The sequence below is a fragment of the Puntigrus tetrazona genome, chromosome 10 (assembly GCF_018831695.1).
Source record: "Puntigrus tetrazona isolate hp1 chromosome 10, ASM1883169v1, whole genome shotgun sequence".
Lineage (NCBI taxonomy): Eukaryota > Metazoa > Chordata > Actinopteri > Cypriniformes > Cyprinidae > Puntigrus > Puntigrus tetrazona.
This window is the reverse complement of record NC_056708.1, coordinates 15,766,975-15,785,043: the sequence shown is the minus strand read 5'-3', so window position 1 is coordinate 15,785,043 and position 18,069 is coordinate 15,766,975. Positions and strand designations below refer to the sequence as shown.

Below are 18,069 nucleotides of genomic sequence, written 5' to 3'. Positions count from 1 at the left end.
CGATTTTTTTTTTTTTCCCACAGTTGATTCTAGTGAAGCTTTATTTGTAAAGTGTATTTGTAATGCTGCCTCAACACGATACAATGTAATACAATGTGTACAATGTAAGTAAAAGGTAATATTAAACTGTAAATTAGTGTTAGTGGAAAAATTCAGGCTAGTTTAGAACTACACAATGGTGAGACAATTACCTTCCTCAAAAGTTTGGTTGAACTTTCCTTTAATATTAAGTTTTATAATACAATATTGTTGATTAAGGTGTAATTCCTATACCAGAACATGTCAATACATTTCACATGCTGTAATTTTTAGGAATTGATTTCACAAGTTGTCTTGCAAGTAACAGCAAATGAAATAAAACAAGTAAATCCCCTGCTGTAAATCATTAATGACAATCAGTAAAAATGTCCATCAGAGAGGATGCTGGTTGAAAAATCCTAAGAGTTAGAATGTGTTTAACTGATATTTTAAACCAGCGATAAAATAAAGCATACACAATAGGATTCAGACCTGAATTTATATGGAATGTCCATGTTAGAAATGTCAAGGTAGTGAAAGAGATTGCTGTGGTTTTTGTTAGAGAACAGATGAAGAACGGAATCCAGCAAAGCAGATAAGCTGTCACAATGATTCCTAATGTCAGAGCAGCTTTACTCTCAGTTTTTCTCCTCACTGAAATATCCATTACACATTTAACACCATTCATCTGAGAGTTAATAACTTTCACTTGCCGTTGCACAACATAAAATATCCTCAAATATGCAGTGATGATCACAGTGCAAGGAAATAAAAAGGAAACAATCAAATCAATGGATCTCCAAGCAGGAGTAATTAAAACAATACACTGGCCATAACACAGTGTTGCATCTGACATATTGAAATGTCCGTTGCTTATTACAAACCATGAATATAGAGGCTTGGCTTATTGTTTTCAACTGCAAATTGATTGTTTGTAGTAAAGTAGGTGTTTCATTCAGAAATAAAAACTGGCAGTTGAGGGGTGTGTTAATGATGTCACGTTCATGCCTAAGCCATTAAAGTGACATCATCAGAGAAGATCTGTCAATTTTAGAAGGAAGGATTAAAGATTACAAAGTCAAACAATTATTATTATTTATTTATTTTTTGACTTGCACATATGAATTGTTCACCACAAAGAAAGCAATGTGCACTAACAAAAAAAGTCATAGATTTCATTTAGATTTCTCAAGTCCAAGTTGCAGACTGAAATATGGTAGCATTAATAGGAATAACCCTGCTATTCTTGTGAGGATTATCACTGTAGTGAAATTGCTTCATTATAATCAGTAATGGAATGATTTACATTTAATCGAAATATCCTCTCTTTACCTATATAAATATATGTAAACTAGATATTTTCACTGTACTTTGGATATACTTGTAGTGGATGCTAAGTGAAATTGTGGTATCTGAAAATAGTTAACTTTGAACAGTTCTAATTTTAAAGTTGTGTGAAATGATTTACTCTTCTCCTCATAGCCATCGTAGATGCACTTACAACAAAGTCACTGACACTGCATCAGTGGAGTTGTCAGAAATAAAATTGTCACATACTTTTACAAAAAGGTACACAACATAACGTCTTAGGTTGGTATTTGTCAAACAGTCCACAGTTGGTTGCAGTTGGATTGATACATAAGTCCAACAAACAGTTGCCATGGCAATTTAAGATATTTAAATGATAGGCTATTTAAAATAGCTTAAAAATATTACATATTAAGATATTTATTTAAATCTGAGGGCTCCCCTAGACATATATTCCTATAGACAGCAATGGAACCACAGTGAAATTCCAAGATGACAAAGTGTAATGATTTTTACTGAAGGCAAGCATAAAAGAACCCCCTTACCCCACCGCTCTCCCGGCCCCCCTGTGTGCTGAAAGCAAAAACATAGATGTTGGATAATAGTATGTAGTATGTATCACCTTACACCCCAAATAGTTAAGTTGGCAATTTTTTATATTTGGCCTTTCACCGCTTTTGTTATGCTCTCTGTTTGTAATTTCTCTATTCCAGTACTTTATTCTCTATGCCAGTCCTTTATTCCAACTCATATTCTGGAGACCTGGTTAGGTCTTGAAGTGGGGCGTAAATGCTTTCCTGACCGTTTTCCTCGCACTCTTCAGCCATTAGCACTCCACCCTGTGACACTTATCAACTCTACATCCATCAAAAGTCAGAGATACTGTCAGTTGATTTAAGAACATCGTTTGTCTTCCTCCCTGATCAAGATGACAGCAGACCTTCAAAGACCTGAAGTATCCACCTACCGAAGCTACCAACCCAGTCAGAAGGTCTGGCTGTCAACTTGGGACATCAGATTGTGTCTGCCCCGCAAGAAGCTTAGTCCCAAATATGTTGGTTTCTTCACCATCACCAAACAGATTAATCCTGTTACATTTCAGCTACAACTCCCCTCTTGCTATAGAATTCACTTGTCTTTCCATGTTCCTCTTTCAAACCTTACCATCTTCTAGTTTCTCTTACCTTGAAGCCAAGCAGATGAATAACCCCCTCTTCTGCTGATTCTTGTCACTGGAATACTGATGCCACCTGAATACTGATTGCACACACCTGCACCTTATAAGCACCTTCATTAAGTTGGCTTCATAAGCACACACCTCACATCACTCCAGTGTTTGGTCTTCCTCTTTCATGTATGTACCACCTGTACCCTCCCTAGTGTGTTCTCCAGTGCTCCACTCCAACACCTGTCCTTTCCAGCATTGTTACTGTGAGGTGTGTGCTCCATCTGTCCTCTATCATTCCATCCACGAGTTCCTGTAAGATGAAGAAAACCTTCATTACATACCTCATCAATCCTTTGTACTACCTCATTAAACTTTATACTAACCTGCTATATTTCCCAACAATTAAAAAGTGTTTGAAAACACCTCTTTGAGCTTTCTGAATGGAATGTAGACTGGTATGATTGAGATTAATTAGGAAAATGTGGTGCCTGTGTATTCAAGCGTCAATGTATTGAACTTGATGCACGCTGTAACTGATAGATAGACATTACAGAGGTGTGACATTGGCTCAATGAAGACCAGTCATGCTACTGCGTTCTGTATCATTTGTTTGAAGTGCACATCATTTTGAGAATTTGAGCTAATAGCAAGTTACTTTTATTAAGCATAAAAATACATAGCATACACAAATGCCAGGTAAAAAAGTCAATTTATAATAACACAGATTTATTTATTTATACAGATCCTATTTATACAATTCACTGTTTAATAAAACTTTCATTTCATGCTGCCTTGGAACACAAAAAAGCATTATCTGATAGCCTCATTCATAACTCACATTCATTTAATTTTAATCTGTAAGTAAAAAAGCAAATACATTGCTGCTGTAAATGATTAATGACAATTAGTAAAAATATCCATCAGAGAGGATGCTGGCTGAAAAATTCTAAGAGCTAGAATGTGTTTAACTGATACTTTAAACCAGCGGTAACCTAAAGCATAAACAATAGGATTTAAGCCTGAGTTTATATAGAAGGTCCATGTTAGAAATGTCAATGTCATGGAAGAGATTGCTGTGGGTTTTGTTAAAGAACAGATGTAGAATGGAATCCAGCAAAGAAGATAAGCTGTCACAATGATTCCTAATGTCAGAGCAGCTTTACTCTCAGTTTTCCTCTTCACTGAAATATCCATTACACATTTAACACCATTCATCTGAGAGTTAATAATTTTCACTTGCCGTTGCACAACATAAAATATCCTCAAATATGCAGTGATGATCACAGTACAAGGAAATAAAAAGGAAACGATCAAATCAATAAATCTCCAAGCAGGAGTAATTATAACAATACACTGGCCATAACACAGTGTTCTGTCTGACATATTGAAATATCCGTTGCTTATTACAAACCAAATGATGTAAACTGAACAGCAAAACCAGCAGAGACAGATGCTTATTAAAGTTTTAGTTGTGGTCATTATCTGTGGGTACAGAAAAGGGTGACACACAGCCATATAACGATCAACGGCAATTAAAACCACGTTACTAAGAGATGTACAAAGAAGCAACATAACAATTATTGCAAACAGTCCACAGTAAGTGGCTCCGAAGTACCAACATGTTTCAATTTGTTTGATACCTTCTATGGGTATTACAATAAGTCCAATAAGCAGATCAGCCACAGCCAGAGAGAGAATGATCAGGTTGGTTGGAGTGTGAAGCTTCTTGAAGTGAGAGATGGAGATGATCACCAGCAGATTCAGAAACACAGTCCATGCTGACAGCAATAGTACAAACAGATAGATGACATTGTATTCATGTTTGGAGCGTTTTCCCTTCATACATGAAGAGTTGATGCCAGGAAAGCAGTATTGAGTCTCATGATCCTCTGTCTCATAGGCCATGAGTGAGTCTCCTCCTGTTAGGAGTTTGTTCTTCTCTCTTTACTTTTATACAGTATCTGGATCAGACGACTAACCCATCTACCACCCACTCTGATGCTGCATAATTACATGATCATTTTCTTTGATTTGAACTTTTGATCTGGTGGATGTGTGTGTGTATATGTATATGTGTGTGTATATGTATATGTGTGTGTCACATCTCTGGACTCTTTGTTTGTTTTTTGTCTCGTACCATGTGCTCCCTGTGCCCTGCCTTCCCTCCATGTTAATTATATCATTGTCATCAGCTGTGTGTAGTTAATTTAGTCATTTAACCCTGTGTATTTAAGTCCTGTGTTTTCAGTTCCGTTTGTCCGATCGTCAATGTCCATACCTGATGTTTGTCCTGCCTGCCTGTTCTACCTGCCTGCCTTTTATATCTTTATTTTGCCATTTTTGGAATTAAATCAGTTTAAGTTTATTTTACGTCTCGTGCACTCAGTCCCGCGAAAGCTAAAATGCATTTAATGTGTATATGTATATGTGTGTGTATATGTATATGTGTGTGTATATGTATATGTGTGTATATATGTGTGTGCGTGTGCGCGTGCGTGCGTGTTTGTTTTTAATACACACTTTTTCACACATCTGTATAGTCCAAGTCGATAGTAGTCAATGTTTGAAATGCATGAAAAACTTTCATTAGAGTTTCATTTTGGATAATGTTTTAGGACAACTTTGATGATAGCTTTTGATCCACTTCAAATGTTGACTACTGTAATCTAACATCTCTGAGGTGGATTTCAAGTCATTCATTCTGAACTTTTAAGTAAGTTGCCCTCAGAAATACATTAATCTAAATTGCCACCCCAATTTTATCACTGAATGGCGGTGTAGAGTACCCGGCCTTCTTGGAGTCCTTGGGAGGGCTGCTGGAAAGTCTTTGTTTTTGGGGACTCTATCGTTCTACTGAGAGACTTCAACGCTCACGTGGGTGATGATAGCAACACCTGGAGGGGCGTGATTCGGAGGTACGACCTCCCGGATCTGAACCAGAGTGGAGTTTTGTTGTGCTAGCCACAGTCTGTCCATAATGAACACCATGTTCAAGCATAAGGGTGTCCACCAGTACACGTGGCTCCAGGACACCCTAGGGTGGAGGTCAAAGATTGACTTTGTGGTTGTATCATCTGATCTCCGGCCGCATGCCTTGGACACTGAGATAAAGAAAGGGGCAGAGCTGTCAACTGATCACCACCTGGTTTTGTCCGTATTGTGACATAATTCAGGGAGAAAAAGAATATGGGTTCTTGAAAATATAGGGCTTGTTTGTTTTTCTACTGCAAATTTATTGGTTGGTTAAAGTAGGTGTTTCATTCAGAAATGAAAACTGGCAGTTTGAGGGGTGTGGTTAATGATGTCACGTTCATGCCTAATCCATTAAACTGACAACATCAGAGAAGATCTGTCATTTTAGAAGGGAGGAGAATTTTCAGATTTGGATTAAAGATTACAAAATCAAACAATTATTTATTTTTTTGACTTGCAAGTATGAATTGTTCACCACAAAGAAAGCAATGTGCACTAACAAAATATAGTCAATTTAGATTTCTCAAGGCTTCTAAGTAAGGATCCAAGTTGCAGACTAAAATATAGTAAATGGGAATAACCCTTATTCTTGTGAGCATTAATTAATTGCTTCATTATAATCAGTAATGTTTAATTCAAGTAAAACCCTCTTTCTCCATGTGTCGGATATTTTCACTGTAGTGTAGCAAAAAATATGCTAAGTGAAATTGTGGTATCACAAATAGTTAAAGGGATAATTTAAAGTTGTGTGAAATGATTTACTCATTCTCAAGCCATCGTAGATGTATATGACTTTCTACTCTATATAAATATATGTAAACTAGATTTCTCTTTCATATTCCACGTTGGATATACTTTTAGTGGAGCTCTTTGGGATTACTTCTCTGTGAAAAATACATGTCATGTTACTGAAAAAGATGATTCCTCAACTTTTTTGCAGTGTCTGGAATTGTTTATTGATTCTTTGATTCCTGTATAGTGCATGACAGTTAAACACACTGTATTAGCAAGGAACGGAAAAAAAAAGTGACAAATTTTGACAGTGACACTGCATCAGAGAACTGGAGTTGTCAGAAATAAATTTGTCACATTACTTTTATCCAACACACAGCTTACTTTGAAAACAAATAAGTCATAGTAATTTATGTTTCTAATTACACTATAGTACCTCTGTTAATGAAGTGTGTAATAATGACAAGTAAAGAAAGTAAATTGTCAATTCCATTAACTTCTTTTGTGGTAGTTGGAAGTTTGAGTCAACTTTGAACATCAATGATGTAACAGAAACATTAATGACAATCTATAAAACAATCCATCCGAGATGATGCTGGCTGAAATATTCTAAGTGTCAGAATGTGTTTAACTGATATTTTAAACCAGCGGTAAAATAAAGCATAAATAAGAGGATTCAGTCCACAGCTGACATACAGAGACCAAATTAAAAATGTCATTGTAGTAGAAGAGATTGCTGTGGATTCTTTAAGAGAACAGATACAGAAAGGAATCCAGCAAATCAGATAAACTGTCACAATGATTCCTAATGTTAATGCAGCTTTGCTTTCAGATTTCCTCTTCATTGATCCTTCCATTATAGACTTATCTCCCTGCAGTGAATTTATAGCTTTTACTTGCCATTGTACAACATAAAATATTCTAAGATATACAGTGATGATCACAACACAAGGAAATATGAAGAAGAAGGTCAAATCTGTGAATGTCCAAGCAGGAGTAATTAAAACAATACACTGGCCATAACACAACGTTTTATGAGAGATATTAAAATATTCACTACTAATTACATACCCAATATTGTAAACTGAACAGAAAAACCAGCAGAGACAGATGCTTATTAAAGTTTTAGTTGTGGTTATTTTCTGTCTGTACTGTAAAGGGTGACACACAGCGACATAACGATCAACAGCAATTAAAACTAAAGTACTAAGAGATGTAGAAAGGAGCAGCCTAAGAGCACTTGCAAACAGTCCACAGTAGGTGTCTCCAAAATACCAACATGTCTCAGTTTGTTTTATTCCTTCTATGGGTATCACAATAAGTCCAACAAGCAGGTCAACCACAGCCAGAGAGAAAATGAGCAGGTTGGTTGGAGTGTGAAGCTTCTTGAAGTGAGAGATGGAGATGATCACCAGCAGATTCATAAAAACAGTCCATGCTGACAGCACTGAGACACACAGATAAAGTATATTGTATTCAATCCTGGAGCGTTTTTCCTTCATACATGAAGAGTTGATGCCAGGAAAGCAGTATTGAGTCTCATGATCCTCTGTCTCATAGGCCATGAGTGAGTGTTCAGCTCTCCTCCTTTTAGGAGTGGATGTTCTGCTCTCGCCCACCCACTCTGATGCTGCATAATTATAGAATTACAGTGATAAACTGGAACCAGTGGGGATGGTCATTATTTGGATACTCAATGTATCGTATTCCGTTTTAAGTAGAATGCACATAAATGGAAAAATGGAGAAAAAAAGCTTTCCCTCTACCTCTGGATTGTCTTTTTGGGAGAGGCAGAGCTTAGCTTGCCTTTTATCCATCTGTCAGTGCAGACACGTTCCAGGATGTCAGTGACTTTCAGCTGAACCAATTCCATTTTAGATTTTGGTAAAAAGTTTATGAATAAGTTCATCTCATGTATGAAAAGGAGTTGTATCAATGCGTCATCAGCTTCTACCCATAAGAAATAGTATAAAATAGATCCACGCTGGTAGCGTTCATTGGCCAAGGCAAACCCATGAGACCTTTGCTAAATAAAAGCCTGCGAATGGATCCGCACCCTTCCTTCATGACAGAGTGAATGTTTGTGATTTTGTTGTTATATGGGGTGTAGGAAACGTTCGATAAAGTATAGGACATTCAAGAGATGCTATATCCAAATAGGATAGAAATTAATGTAAAGTAATTTATGCACGGAAGAAGAGCCGAACTGGGCCGCCATTGATTGAACCTCTCGGGGCAACCAAAACAACTCACAAACTTGCTGTATAGAACGAATGGAAGCTGCCAAGGACCCAGCGCGAGCTGCCACAATGCGAATCACTGAACTGCTCCAGCATTTCTTCAGCGATTCTCCTCTGCAGCTTCACTCTGAATAACTTCCAAAGTAGCCCAAAAGAGACTTTAACAAAATCACCCCAGGAATCCCAAAGACGATACCAATCAGAGAAGCCATTATTCTAAAATTCTCTTAACTGAATCTCTTGGGTTGTGATCTTAGAATTAGCAAATACACTTTGGACTTCATTAATCAATTCCTTTCCGAGCCATTTGTATGTGTGCGCGCGCGTTTATTCTTAGCTTAATCATGTTAGTAGAAGTATAGCCCAATAAACTTTCTGTTTCATTATTAGGAAGTTGTTGTTGTTGTGTGTGTTGTGTGTTTTAAAGTCACACTTCACACAGATCTGTGCTACCCAGCTCAGAATTAAGAGTTAAGTCAGATAAATGAATAAATGGATACCAATTTGTGGTTATTTTGCTGATTACGAAATAAACCTAATTGGTAAGACACCTTTAATTGTGCTAAATGCTGGACTGATTATTCAATAAAGTGTATTCCATACATGAAACCAACTTGAATTATTGAGATTCGATTCCCCAAATAGTAATTAAAGAGCTAATTCATATTAATAATCAGATTAAAGTCTTACAATGAGTATACATTGGATAATACATTACAGTATTTATCTATTTGTTATTTTTAATTTATTAACTTGTTCATGAAAATACAGTTGTTGCTATTAGTTCACGTTTGTGCACAGTGCACTAATGTTAACAAACAACCTTTTTATTTTAGTAATGCTTTTATTGCCTAAATGTTGAAATGAACATTAAGATTAATAAGTGATGTAGAAGTATTGTTCATTTTTAGTTAATGATAACTACTCTAGTAAACTAATGTTAATAAATGAACCTTATTGTTAAGTGATATCCTTTCTGTAAATGTATTCAAATCCAAAATATCAACTACCAATAGGTGGTTCCAGCTGACAGCAAAAAATTATTTTGCTTACGTCACATTATGAGGTAAATCCGCCCCCCTACATGATACTGATTTTTGTTGCCAAATTGGTTTGGAATAAAGTTGTTGAATAAACAATTAACCTGAACTATTGTGCCCTTTATCTGCTTGACTGACACCTTTATTGGTCACCGAGGGAGCATTGACTTGTATGATGTCGGTTCAGTATAAAAAATGAATTATTAAAAAATAGCTTAGATGTGGTAAACTACTTTCCATGTTACATTTCCGAGGACTGTAGCTGTAGTGTAGTGAAGTTTAATTAAATGAAGAGTAACTGTTAGCTTATCTCACTACATTTCTCAAGTAGCTTGCCCAACACTGGTGTTTTATATTCAGGAGGTCATAAATATATGAATGTGTGAGTCCTTACATGCAAAATATTAAATGTCACGTTCATACAATATTTGTATGTAAATATTCATTAGTGATGAATTGACATGCACTAAATGCTTTTAATATTTAACTAGTAGGTGGGTTTAATGCTGTATAATCCAACCTCACATTTAGTGAGATGTCCCTGTTTTCTGTATAAAGAGTCCAGTCAGTGATAGAAAGCAGAGAAAGTCAAACTGGCAGCTGGAATATTATACCACAGCTTTGAAGTGGCAACTTTGAGGAGCACAGTAAACAAAAGGGGTTACAAATGAGGATATAATCAATTGTGAAAATGATTGACAAGATCATCATGGAGGACAACAGTCAAGAAATCCAGTATTGCTTTCCGAACAACAATTTTTCATGTTTCAGAGATATTAAAACTCAAATGGAGTATGTCATTTTATACATGTTCATTTCTTTATTATCAGTGTTTACTGTGTTTCTGAATCTGCTGGTGATCATCTCCATCTCTCACTTCAAGCAGCTTCACACTCCAACCAACCTGCTTATTCTATCTTTGTCTGTGGCTGATCTGATTGTGGGACTGATTGTTATACCGTTCATGGGCATCACATTCATAGAATCATGTTGGTACTTTGGAGAAATATTTTGTTCTCTTTTTTTATTTATTGCTTTTATGGTTGTTTCAGCATCTCTTGGTAATTTAGTCTTCATATCTGTAGATCGTTATATTGCTGTGAGTGATCCTTTGAGATACACAGTAAGAGTCACGACTGATAAAGTTGTGTTTTGTATCATTATGAACTGGCTGTGCTCTAGCATTTATTCTTTCATTATTTTATACAATTCTATGTTCTACCCAAAAACACAAGCCAGGTGTTACGGAGATTGTTCAGTTTCGTTCAAATCTGAACATGTTATCACAGACCTCATAGTCACTTTTGTTGCCCCTTCTTTTGTAATCATGTCTATTTATGTAAAAATTTTCTGTATTGCAAAATATCAGGCCAAGGTTGTAAATTCTGTCACAGGTGTCAGCAGATCTCAAAGAAAGGCAGCAAAAACTTTGGGGATTGTGGTAATAGTTTACTTCATGTGTTGGATACCTTACTATATTGTCACTCTTATAGAAGGAAATGAATCAACAGTTGAATTTAATGTCACATGCTGGATTTTGTACATGAATTCCTGTATGAATCCGCTTATTTATGCACTGTTTTATAAATGGTTTAGAATATCAGCTAAACATATTCTGACTTTAAAAATATTTAAACCATCATCAGAATACTTCAGTCTTTTCCCAGAGGAAAAATGATCAGTTAATGATTTTAAAAGATGTTTGTTTCTTTTACAGTGATTGTTACTTTGTATTTGGGGATGTGTTGTACATCAGTAAGGAAGGAGGAAATATTAGAGCAAATCGGCTTTGACATTAGGATGCATTGTAACTGTTTTTTTTGGTTTTTGCTTTACTGTATTCTTATCTTAAACAAAAAAGTCCCCCATTTCCAAAAAATTCTAACATGGACCTTGTGTGCTGACCTAATGTCTGAATCCTCTTTATTTCAACAGCTATAAAATATCATTTGAACACACAACTCCTGACTGATGTAGTATTGTCAAGTATATTTCACATTCCAAATCTGACATGTCTATGGTGTTCATTTTGCTGCAATAAAGGCCTCAACGATAATGTGAATGATTTCTGTTTCAAAACGAGTTAAAATGACTTACTGTCCATTATGATCACACCTGTTTTCACAAAAAAATCTATATATTTTAAATATTTTGTCTAACCTTTTTATTTTTTTAAATTAGTTTAATAAGATGCTGCCACCATAAGCAGTAAACAAATAAATATTGATTTATGGATTATTATGAAAAGTTATTAAATAAAACATAGTCACTTGTTATTGTGTCACAGTACTTTGATGAACACCGTTTTAGTCAAAAGCTTTAAAAATCTTTTATTGAATTCTGTTTTTCGTAAAGGTTTTCTTAAAGATGTTAAACTCTACTAGAGCATTTGCATTGCACTCCACCAGCATCAAAGAGCTTCATCTACAAGCATAGCTGTAACTAGGGTTTGAAAGTTAGTAAGGTGGAGAGGTGGGGTTAAGAACTGTTATTATAACCTCTACAAATACAGCTCATTATTTACGCTAAACACCTAAAAAGAGACTTACATATAGACGTTTCAGAGAGGTGAACGCTGTTGAATTATACCATATTTAAAATTAAAATTTGTTTATACTTTACTATAGGTTAGGGGTAGATAATTTTTTCAGTTTTATATTATTCATGCAACAATGCATATTATTGTTATAATTAGCATTAATAACCATTGCTGTATAGATCATAACTTTGCCCAGTGCTCTTATAAATGATTTTGTGAAATTTACAGCAAAAGAAAGCTAATTTGAAAACTACCAAATGAAATGGCAAAGATTTCTTCATAGCTATAATGTTTGCATGTTTCACTTCAATCAGTAACCTATTGTTCTTCAGATCTAGTGTTTGTACTTTTTGATTACTATCCATTTAAGTCATAGATGTTGTAATCGTAAACAAATAAAAATTTTTTAATTTCATTTAATGTTATTTTTGAACATGATGTTAGCTCCTGCTGCTGGATGTCACAACTACACCATAAACCAGCTCATGAGTAGGACCGACTTAAGCCAGTTCAAACCAGCAGCCATGCTTTAAAACATACTAGCATATGCTCTTTTTTGTCAGCAAGGTAAAAGAAAGGTCAGTAAGGACGAAACAAACTCCTAAGGAGACTCACTCATGGCCTCTGAGACAGAGGATTGTGAGACTCAATACTGCTTTCCTTTTCCATTAACCTATCATGCAAGGGAAAACACTGCAGACAGTGTGTTTCATTGCCGATTTCACCATTCGATTGTCCCTATTTCCTTGTGTTGTGAGCTTTACCCATATTTTAACTTTCTTAATGTGTAGTGGATTTAATGAGGAAAAAGTAGTGTCATGGAGGAATTTTACAGATTGTCATTCTTTTTTCATGTTTTGGCATTTTTAAGTATTTATATCTGGGATCAATCCATATTAATGATGTTTTTTTTTTTTATTAATGTGTGCAAGACCGCACTTTATGCTGTGTTGTATACACCACCATTCAGAATATTGCTGGTAGATTCCAAAATTCTACTTTTTGATGAATCCAATATAGATCTGATAAATAATATTTATTTTAAAGAATACTTTTTTGCATTTTATCTTTGTCTTAAAAGAGAGTTGGGAATTATTGAAAATCAACTTATACTATTGTTTAGCATCAGACTGGGTGGTAGATGGGTTGATCATCTGATCAACAACCTCTAGACTGGCTATGTCCTTGCTCGAGTGTGATGTGATTTGTGTCATGTGCAGGTGCGATGGATCACGTACAAACCAATAGGCAATAAGGAATCAATTATGTTATGTTGCATCAGAGTGGGCGGTAGATGAGTTGGTCGTCTGATCCAGACACTGTATAAATGAAAGAACAGTAAGAAGAACAGAAGAACACACTTCTAACAGGAGGAGACTCACTCATGGCCTATGAGACAGAAGATCATGAGACTCAATACTGCTTTCCTGCCATCAACTCTTCATGTATCAAGGAAAAACGCTCCAGTCATGAATATAATATCATGTATGTGTTTTTTTCATTGCTGTCAGCATCAACTGTGTTTCTGAATCTGCTGGTGATCATCTCCATCTCTCACTTCAAGAAGCTTCACACTCCAACCAACCTGATCATTCTTTCTCTGGCTGTGGCTGATCTGCTTATTGGCCTTATTATAATGCCTGTTGATGCCATAAATCTGATTGAGACATGTTGGTACTTTGGACACGCTTACTGTGGACTCTTCGTAATTACTCTTGGGCTGCTCCTGTCTACATCTCTCAGTAATTTAGTTTTAATTGCTATTGATCGTTATGTAGCTGTTTGTCATCCTTTACAGTACCCCCAGAAAATTACCACAACCAAAACTTTAATAAGCATTTGTGTCTCCTGGTGTTGTTGTTCATTTTACAATATAGCTTTTGTAATTAGTAATGGATATTTTAACACCTCACACAGACCAAATGTTTGTTATGGCCAGTGTGTTGTTATGATTACTCCTGCTTGGAGATTCACAGATTTGACCTTTTCCTTCCTATTTCCATGTATTGTAATCATATCTATATATTTGAAGATTTTTTATGTTGCACAACAGCAAGTGAAAGTTTTAAACTCTCTTAAAGGTGCTAAATGTGTAATGGACGTTTCAGTAAAGAGAAAATCTGAGAGCAAAGCTGCTCTGACATTAGGAATCATTGTGGCTGTTTATTTGCTCTGCGGGATTCCATTCTATATCTGTTCTCTTACAGAATCCACAGCAGTCTCTTCCACTACAATGACATTGCTAACCTGGACCTTGTATGTTAACTCTGGTTTGAATCCCCTTATCTATGCTTTCTTTTATCGCTGGTTTAAAATGTCAGTTAAGCACATTCTCACTCTTAGAATATTTCAGCCAGCGTCCTCTTTGACTGACATTTTCACAGACTGTCATTCATAATGCTTAAGGATTTGATTTGGTAGACTTGCACATATGTATCCTTCAAAAGAGAAGGAAGTCCCAGAATGTGGTGAACAAAACAGGAGAAAATTAATCTCAAATAAACATTTATTTCAACACTGAGTTGAAACACCAAGTCTCAAAACTCAAATATGTAATGCAGTATTTTTGTGTGGTTTGTATTTTATGCTTATTAGAATATCACTTTTAGCTGAAAAAGATGCTGGTATCATGCTCTGTTGAAATCGATTTTGTACTGATTTTGAGAAGCAGTGTTTGTGTGGTGTGTGTGGAACTGTAGAGTATTTCAAATCTGACATTTATGAGATTCCTTGCTGGTTAAAAGGTAGTTGCCTGTAAAGGCTGTTATACATAAAGTATATATTATAATATTTATGTGTAAATGCATCTCAACTAAAAATTCCAGCATTGTAATGTATATACTACATGTTTAACAGCCTATCTAAGCAACTGCCTTCCAACCATCATGATAATTATTCAATTATTTCGAGCACTCACTCATGAACCAAGTGGTATGTTACTTCATGCAAGCCACATCAGTCATGTTTGTTACAATCATCTTATAAATTCATTCTCATTTTATTAATTCTAGTTACATTTAAACCACTTCCACCTTAGATTATGGACCTCAGTCATTCTAGACCAGAAGTGCAATCTGGTTTACCAGTTCTATTCAAGTCTATTAATGTTATTTTACAGTTGTATACAACTGCATATATGCAACCATCTGTATACTATCATGGCTGTTATGCTATATAATTGTTTTGTCGTCTTGTATGTGTTTTTTTTTTTTATTGTATATATTACATCAGGTACAATGGATCGAACAATATTACCAGTAGGTTAATATATTATCTGCATTGTTGTATCACCAATTTAATATTTGAAGTGTATTTCTTGATCAGCACAATAGAATATGTTGACTTTGAACACTTCAGAAGCTTCCACTGTAATTAATATTTCGCAGTTTTTAGTGGTGCATTTTCAAGCAAAATCTCCACATAAATACTTCTTATGGATACATGTGGGCGTCTATGGGGTTTCCTATCAGGTCAGGTCTCTTGACATTGCGTAGTTTACGCCTTGTGGGTTATCTCCCTCTTCCCTAATATTGAAGGCCAATTGCATTGCGGTGATAAACTTTACTGACCAATGACACTCAAGCGCTTGAACAAAGGGTCAAACTTTACAATCTTCATGAAGCAAGCAGTAGGCCCTCTGATGAACACATGAACACAGCAGCATGAAATTGGTTCTGACTGAAACATACATCGGCAATGACCTACAACCAATGAGAGAGCAAGATACAAGGCAGCTGGAAGTTCAGCGAGGACTTTTTAATATAAAGTAATTAGTCATGTTCAAACAACTACAAGATTACTTTATTTTTGCATTAGATTACAGGGCAGTTAGATTTTGTGTATTTTAAATTTTTCCAGCAACAGTTTGTTTTTAACAACAAAACTGTTGTTTTGAGCATTGAACTTATGGGTGTGTTTAAAACGGCATCAACCCTCTAGTGTAATGGTTCCTTTAATATAAATAAATCCACAAAATTGGATTATCAAGACACAATCCTACATGCTTGAGAAACCATCTATAGCTAGAAAATGTTGCTGCGATGATGCCGTGTTATTTTTATAACTTGTGGGATTTATAATACATTTTTGAAATGTTGAACAGGTGAATGGCGGACCAAGACAAGCAAGTAATCGAGTATTGCTTTTCAAGCAATAACTTGTCGTGCATCAAGAATATCAAACCTCAAGCAGAGTACATTTTTTTATATATTTTTATTTCTTCATCATCTGTTCTCACTGTGTTTCTGAATCTGCTGGTGATCATCTCCATCTCTCACTTCAAGCAGCTGCACACTCCAACCAACCTACTTATTCTCTCTCTGGCTGTGGCCGACCTGCTTGTGGGACTGATTGTTATACCACTGATGGGAATAAGATATATTGAGACGTGTTGGTACTTTGGAGAGACATTTTGCTCTTTGTTTCCATTTATCCTTTATACGGTTGTTTCAGCATCTCTTGGTAATTTAGTTTTTATATCTATAGATCGTTACATTGCTGTGAAAGATCCTCTGCAATATTCAACAAAGGTCACAACCAGCAAAGCTGTTTTTTGTATCATTTTAAACTGGCTATGTTCAAGCATATATTCAGTTATCATGTTATACGATGCTATCTTTAATACAAGGAACCCAATTACATGTTACGGGTACTGTATTGTTACTGTCAAGTATGAGTATGTTCTCACAGACCTCATCGTTTCATTAGTTACCCCTTGTTCAGTAATCATATCTTTATACGGGCAGATCTTCTGTGTAGCAAAACATCAAGCTCGGCTTATAAACTCTGTCACAAATGTCAGCAAGTCAGAAAAAAAGGCAGCAAAAACACTGGGGATTGTGATAGCAGTTTATCTTCTGTGTTGGATACCTTATTACATTGTCTCTCTTTTTCCTGGATATGATTCAGATGAATCAGTCGTCATAAATATTATGAGTTGGATTATGTATATGAATTCTTGCATGAATCCTCTTATCTATGCATTATTTTATCGATGGTTTAGAATATCAGCTAAACACATTCTGTCTCTAAAAATATTTGAACCATCCTCAGAATATTTAAGTCTGTTCGCAGAGGTAACTGATCAGTAATCTATAGTTTTAAAGCAATGGAAATGAAAAACAAACTCGTTTCAGTATGTATTTTGCTGGCCAGACTGTAGTAACCACTTTATGTACTGTAATCTGCAACACCTATCTATAACAAAAGCTGCTGTTTGATAGCACAACCCACTGTAAAACTGCAGCAGATACAACTGTGTGTCAGAAAATAAAAAAAATTGAGATTTTGGGAAATTTAAGTAAAGCAAATAAAGTGTAAAAAGTCAAAATTTGGTTGAAATAATGTTACATTGTAACACAATATTTATGGTAAAATTCATGGTAAAATTCAAACGGCATGCTTATTTTGACTTGTGCATATTAAATAATATAAAAGAATAAGGGAGCATATTAAACCTTATTTTGTTAAAACCTAGGACAGTGGTAAATTTAAAAAATATGAAATTACAACTAGTTAGTTTTAGTATTAGGGGTGAACGTTATTAGCCTTTCAATTTTTGTTGTGCATATGCAAAATTGTTACACTGAATGACATTGAAGTGGGTATCTTCTGTAAATCACAAAAAATGTACCATAGATTTTTTTGCTCAGAAAAACAAATTAGTTATTGAATGGGGGTTGGGGGGGGCAGCAAAAATTTAAAGCAGTATTACAGTTGTTGTTTTCAAGATGCATATATCAACAAATAAATACAATATAATATAACATATACAGTCCTTTGCAGGCAACGACTCATGGACATAACCAGAGACTGGGTTTCCTCCTCTCTGATGCTAGACATTACACATTAGACACTACAGCTGACTTTAGCTTGTTTGTAGCTCTTTCTGCTCTTAGTTTTGTCTTCAGCAAATAAAATGCATGCTCAAGGAGGCTAAAATGTTGGCCATTATAAAACTTTTCCATTAAAAACTCATTTTGGTCTATGTTTTTTTTACAACAAAGCACTGCCCAAACAACTTTGCTTCATTTGACTTAATCTGTGCCATTA

At 35.3% G+C, this 18,069-nt stretch overlaps 4 protein-coding genes and 1 pseudogene across 4 annotated transcripts; 3 read left to right on the top strand and 2 right to left on the bottom strand.

The window, feature by feature from the left end:
- Window positions 1-3,388: 3,388 nt before the first annotated feature.
- LOC122352468 (trace amine-associated receptor 13c-like) lies at window positions 3,389-4,429 on the bottom strand. Its single transcript, XM_043249872.1, has one exon. It carries the CDS (start codon window positions 4,397-4,399, stop codon window positions 3,389-3,391), a length of 1,011 nt encoding a protein of 336 aa, XP_043105807.1. The 5' UTR covers window positions 4,400-4,429.
- Window positions 4,430-6,728: 2,299 nt separating this feature from the next.
- LOC122352467 (trace amine-associated receptor 13c-like) lies at window positions 6,729-8,072 on the bottom strand. Its single transcript, XM_043249871.1, has 2 exons — window positions 8,006-8,072; window positions 6,729-7,829 (listed from the first exon to the last, which is right to left on the bottom strand). The coding sequence occupies exons 1-2, from the start codon at window positions 8,070-8,072 to the stop codon at window positions 6,757-6,759; spliced, it is 1,140 nt and encodes a 379-aa protein (XP_043105806.1). The 3' UTR covers window positions 6,729-6,756.
- A 2,098-nt stretch (window positions 8,073-10,170) lies between these two features.
- Window positions 10,171-11,157, top strand: LOC122353203 (trace amine-associated receptor 6-like). The gene has a single exon (XM_043251166.1). It carries the CDS (start codon window positions 10,171-10,173, stop codon window positions 11,155-11,157), a length of 987 nt encoding a protein of 328 aa, XP_043107101.1.
- A 2,188-nt stretch (window positions 11,158-13,345) lies between these two features.
- On the top strand, window positions 13,346-14,416 carry LOC122353068 (annotated as a pseudogene).
- A 1,693-nt stretch (window positions 14,417-16,109) lies between these two features.
- Window positions 16,110-17,108, top strand: LOC122352466 (trace amine-associated receptor 6-like). The gene is given in 1 exon segment (XM_043249870.1): window positions 16,110-17,108. A coding segment is annotated over 1 exon segment (999 nt).
- The last annotated feature ends 961 nt before the right edge of the window (window positions 17,109-18,069 follow it).